Below are 6,000 nucleotides of genomic sequence, written 5' to 3'. Positions count from 1 at the left end.
AAATGACCAAACTTAGGTAACATCATCTCATTCTCAGTACATCCTTTTTTAATCTTTATTAATTCTCCAAAACCATAGTAGATGTTTTCTTTTTTTGGAATTAGATGTTACACAAAAGTGGAGGCTATCCCACTTTTGGGGTAGGATGGGGGTAGATGAGGTAGATGAGTTGGTAGATGAGGTGATCTGAAACTATCCTGATACCTTTGAGTAAGTATAATAATAAAAAGGACAAATCATCTTATTTTTGCATTCCTCTTGTTGAAGCAGAACATAATCTTTCCACCCTCTTTCCTCCCTTTGCCTCATGGTAGCAATTGTGTTGTCTAGTCAGATGCCTACAATGCAGAGGCAGACATTGGTTTGCCATGTCTTTATGGCTGCAGAGTAATTTGGAAAGGGAGAATACAATAGCCCCATACAATATACTAATATATAATGGGGCTATGGAGTACAATATAATAATACACTCACTGCTGTATTTTTCAAGCTTTATGCCCCAACTCTAGAATGGAATAATATAGAAAAGAGTCATCTGCTTTTCCCCATCAAACTGCAGATAATGGGGATGAACACAAGTCCAGTGAACTTTTTACCTTAAACTGACCTGAATGTGGCCAAAGGCAAGAATGGGACAAATACCAACCAGCAGCATAGGTTTTTCATTTGAGTGAGCCCTTTTAATAGTTTGTTTTTCTTTTTATGTTGATCAGTGGTAGTAGAAATCCCATCATTTCTTCTGGAAATTGTCATGATATCGGAAAGATGAACACAAAAGTCACAAAGATAGGATTGCCCACAGTTTCAATTTTCAAGATCTAAAACAGGAAGCAAAACAAAGGGAAGGTTTAAGATAAAAGTAACAGTGTCATAAAGTTAAAAAAAAAAAGACAAGAAGGAAAAGGAAGGCAATTCCTTCATCAGTGTCAGGTAAAATCATGTTCCTTCTGCTGGTGGCTTCCATTGTCTTAATTTTGGTATCCATAGGTTCCCAGCAGAAGCCCTGCTGTCCCCTCAACAACTACTGTGCATGGAAATGCTGTCAGATAGCTCTGCAGAAATCCTTTGAAGTTGAAGTGTTCATATGTTTATTTCTATTTAACCAAATAGCTGGGTATGTGCCAATGTATACTTGAATAGAATGGACTATGGCATCAACTTACCTCCTAGGATACTGATTCTACAAGTCTGCTCATGGAAGTTTACCGCTTTAGTTACAATTTGTATTATTTCCCCTCAGATTATCATTTTATATTTTAATCAGTTTTACTTTTCTTGCTCAGGCTCATTTCAACTCAATTAACCCTATTATATGGTGCATGTGGATGAACCTAATGTGGGAGGAATCCCCACATTATTCTCCACAAGCTCCCTAAGATCCTCAAATTTCTAACATTTATTTTTGCCCTTGCCATTTCCCTCTCCAGTGAGGAAACAGAGTTTAGTGACTCGCCCACGGTCACACAGCTAGTAAGTGTCTGAGGCTGAATTTGAACTCATGTCTTCCTGATTTCAGAGCTGGCACTCTATCTACTGTACTATCTAGTTACTCCTATTTTACCTTCACTTAAATTGAAATCCTGACTCCTTTGACACCATTCTGCTTTTCAGTCTTCATTAGTGGAGGTCATTTATTCATTCAGTTTACTTGACTCATGGGGCTATGGAGAAGAATTGATACATTTCTTCTTCTCTATTAATATTTCCAGATCACTTCCCTAATACCAACCTTTAACAATCTTTCATTTTTTGAAGTACATGTTATCCATTTGTACCCCAACTCCCTCTTTCCATTGCTAATTTTGTATCCCTGCATTTTGTTTTTGTAGCCCCTGTGCTTAGCACTTTATAAATACTTATTGTACTGGATTGCTGCTATCTTTCCATCTCCAGGTAATTTCTATAGATTTAGAGATTTAGAGAAAGATTTAGATTTAGAGAAAGAAGGGACCTTAAAGAATGTCTAATCCTGATTTTAGTATAGGGCTCATAGTCATCCTCTCTACCTTATCTATAATGACTTATTCTAGAAAAGCAATTCCATCAACTTTCTTCTCTATCCCATCTTCAGCCATTTGTAGTACATATATTCTTTAGGCCTCTTGAAATCTATAGAACTTGGAGATTATACTATCCAACCATAACCTCCTGTTCTTTTGCCTCTCTCACTAAGCCTAGTGTTAATATTTGCCTGATTTTTGACCTCTTAAATCATTCCTATTCTCTTAATCTATCCCTTGCTTTAGCTTTACTTGACTTAAAGAGTTTTCATTCTATTTTAAAGTTTCACTGGCTGCTATCCTACAATCCCTTGCCTCCTGAACCTATGAGGTCCTCAAAATACACATTCTTGTATCTTGGTATCTTCTACCATCTGATTTCTCTAATTTTGCTCTAGGGCTTTTGGATAGTATTAAAGAAATTCACAAAATTGAACTTATTTCACTGACTACAATTTTTTTTACATTTTTTATTATAGCTTTTATATACAAAAATATGCATGGATAATTTTTTAACATTGACCCTTGCAAAAAATTCTGTTTCAACTTTTCCCCTCCTTCTCTCTACCCCCTCCCCAGATGGCAGGTAGACTGACTACAAATCTATGGTGCTCAACCTCAGTGGGTTTCTTTTGCTTCTCTTTGAGAATCTTCTCCTATATTATTGATTTCATATCTTATTCTCCAGACTGACCATTCTAAATCTTTTTCTTTCTTCTTTTATATCTAACCCTTCTTCTAATTCAACCCCACTCTTACAGAAGAGTCTTCTTCCATAGGAGATTATCCTGTGTGAAAACCTTCAGTCCCTATCTTTCCATTCCTCAGAAAGTCTCAGTATTAATACCCACTCTTCTCTCTATTCACAGATGAGATATCTCTACTCTTCACAAACATTAATCCCTCCATTTTATCTAACCTTATTTCCTTCTGTTTCCTCATTGACTTTGTTCCAACAACCATTTCCTGTCTTATGCATTTTTACCTCATCCTTACTATAAGCTCCTTCTGCCTATAAACATTGTTTAAATTTATACTAATCAACTCCAACTTGTTATTCATCCACCTCTCATTTCTTTCACTCAACCTACTCTTCATACTTACCCCAATCCTAAATTTTTTTCCTTTAATCCTCTTATTCCCCTCAACTACTATTCCCTTTTCTTCTCCCTAAATTTTCTGAAAAATTCATTTAACCAAAATACTATTTTTCCAGAATTTCCTTTTTTTTCTTTGACCAATTTAAATTTGGATTCTATTCTCACAACACTAGCACTCTTCTCCACAACCAACAATCCACTAATAACAAAGTACAATATAGTTTTTTCAATCTTTATTATCCTTGACCATTCAGCAGAATTTGACATAGTCACCTGAGACATTACATCCTTTTAGGTTTCTTCTTTTTCTGACCCATTCTATACCTCATCAATGTCTATCTGGTCCCTTAAATGAGTATTTCCCAATGATCTATCTTTGGTCCTCTTTTATTTTCTTTTTAAAAATTATGGCAAATCACTCCATCATCTTTGTTAAGAAAACCTTACAGGAGGTCATGAAGAGTCAGACATGACTGAATAGACCAAACAACAACAAATTAAATTCTGGATCCCTATGCCAAAATTTTCCAAGAGGTCCTTCCTCTTTGTAATTTGTAAAATTTTTACTAGTGAGTACTCATTTCATCACCCTAATTCTCCACACTTTTTTCCCATCCATAGTGCAAGGATGATGAAAAGTTCATTTGTACAATGTTGACCCTTGTATCTGGGTCCCATATTGAATGTGCCTACTTTGGATTGTATTAATTGATGCTGATAACTCATTATTTGTTTGGGCTCTTGATGCTGTAAAGATATGGGATTGCTAGTTCAAAATAACTGAGAATACTTCATAAATCGCTATCAACATAATGTTACAAAGTTGATGCTAGGTGTTATGGGTGTAGAGTGCTGGGGTAGGAATCAAAAAGTTGAGTTCAGACCCTGCCTCATACACTTACTTGCTGTGAGTAAAGTCACTTAACCATAAGGCCTCAGTTGCTTCTTCTATAAAAGAGAATAATAATTCTATCATCTATTTCACAGGGTTGTTTTGAGAAGCAAGTGTAATAACTTATGGAAAGCATTTTACATTAAGAACTATACAAATGCTAACTGTTGCTACTGTTATTGTTATTATTATTATTAATAATATTGAAAGCAAAAACTTACATGGCTTTTGTTATTTGACTTGATAAGTCCAAACTTTTGGGTTACTATATTAGTACTGAACTCCTCCCAATTTCCATCCACCAGGGATTGTGCTCTGATTTCATATTTCATTAGGCGTTCTGGTCTGAGGCTAACTGGGCTCCTTTCATATACAGCAGCTGGTAAGTTCATTTCTGAATATTTGATTCTCTGAAAGAATATTAATTTAACTAAGTAAAAGTTTTTAAAAAGTACGTCAAAATGAAAACTATTTGTACCTACTCAAATTTCTATGGTTCTTCTGGTGGCTTTTTTCAAACAAGAGTCATGTTGATGTGTGACTCTGGGCAAGTATCTTCATTTCTCTGGGGCATCCAGAATTACAGAACCTCAGAAATGGGGTGGACCTGGGAGAACATCTACTCTGACCTTAACTTTTCACTTAACAACATAACTAGGTGAGTACAATGTTGCAACCCAGTTTTTTATTATAACCACTAAAGGGCACCTCTTTCCTTCTATTGTAGCCCGTTGTACTTTTGGAGAATAGTAATAGTTAGGGACCTTTCTTCTTAAAGCAACCTGAAATCTCTTCTGGAAACATAATGCTCTTAGCGTTACAATCTGGGGCCAAGAAGAAAAAGACTACTGCCTTTTCCACAGAACTTGAAGACAGCTCAAAAGAGATCCTCAGTCTTCTCTTTTCTAGGCCTAATATTTGCAGTTCTTTTCATCAATCTGTATGGCATGGATTCAAAGTCCCTCAGCCTCCTGGTGGCCTTTCTGTGGTCACTCTACAGATTATTATTATTATTATCCTTAAATGTGGCACATAGAACTGAACCTCCAGATGTTGTATATTCCAGATGTTGTCTGATCAGATCAAAGTACACTAGAATTTTCATCTCAAGAATCATGATTATTATACCTCTCAATAAAGCCCAAGATAGCATTAATTTCCTTGACTGCCATATCCCATTGTTGACTCATATTTAGAATGCAGTCTGATCTTTTTCATATAGTTATAGCTGTTTTCACCATCTTTCGTCTATGATTTTTTTTAAAAAGTAAGTCAAAGGGCAGCTAAGTGGTGCAGTAGATAGAATATCAGCCTTGAAGTCAGGAGAATCTGAGTTCAAATGTGATCTCAGACACTTAACACTTCCTGGTTGTGTGATCCTGGGCAAGTCATTTAACCCCAAATGCCTCAGTGAAAAAGCAAAAAAAAAAGTAAGTCTACATTTATCCTTTTGAGATTTCCTCTCATATTCAGTCCACATCAGTGGATTGAAATGGAACATGACAGTCTCTGAAGAATTGAAATGAATAGCACATAAAAGGCAATGTAGAGAAGGCACATGGTAAGTGTGAATAAATGGCAAGATACAACCAATGAGGAACTCTGAAGAACACAAGCAAATGAGATCAACTGGAAAATGTATGATAGCAAATGAGATCAACTGGAAAGTGAATGATAACAAATGAAGATGGATTGGTGAGGATAAAGGTTAGGACAGAGAGTTTGAAAGCTCCACTGCTGTTCTTATGATGTCAAGAGAAAGAGGGAGGGCCTCTGGCATGGTGAATTAGGGAAGGTAAGAGTTATACAAGATTGGTGGGTAGAGATAGACTGTGATCTGTAATCAATGAGATCTCAGATCATTCTGAATAATTGAATATTCAAAAGATGTAGCCCAATGTCAATGCCTGTCAGGATCTGTTAGAATATTGACTTTGTCATCCAAAGTTAGCTTTCTCTGCCAGTTTCACACAAATTTCACAAGTATACTATTTATGTCTATATCCAA

At 35.9% G+C, this 6,000-nt stretch overlaps 1 protein-coding gene across 1 annotated transcript in view; it reads right to left on the bottom strand.

Annotated features, from left to right (window-relative positions):
* Positions 1-658: 658 nt before the first annotated feature.
* BTBD16 (BTB domain containing 16) overlaps positions 659-6,000 on the bottom strand; it is a 99,135-nt gene continuing 93,793 nt past the window's right edge. The window contains exons 15-16 of the mRNA XM_074295779.1: positions 4,214-4,402; positions 659-818 (exon numbers count right to left, since the gene is read on the bottom strand). Of these exons, the coding sequence (XP_074151880.1) occupies positions 750-818; positions 4,214-4,402 (258 nt within the window). The 3' untranslated portion in view covers positions 659-749. The remainder of the gene's footprint in view (positions 819-4,213; positions 4,403-6,000) is intronic.

Source organism: Sminthopsis crassicaudata, chromosome 2 (assembly GCF_048593235.1).
Source record: "Sminthopsis crassicaudata isolate SCR6 chromosome 2, ASM4859323v1, whole genome shotgun sequence".
In the NCBI taxonomy this organism is placed as follows: Eukaryota; Metazoa; Chordata; class Mammalia; order Dasyuromorphia; family Dasyuridae; genus Sminthopsis; species Sminthopsis crassicaudata.
This window is presented reverse-complemented; position numbering and strand designations above follow the sequence as displayed.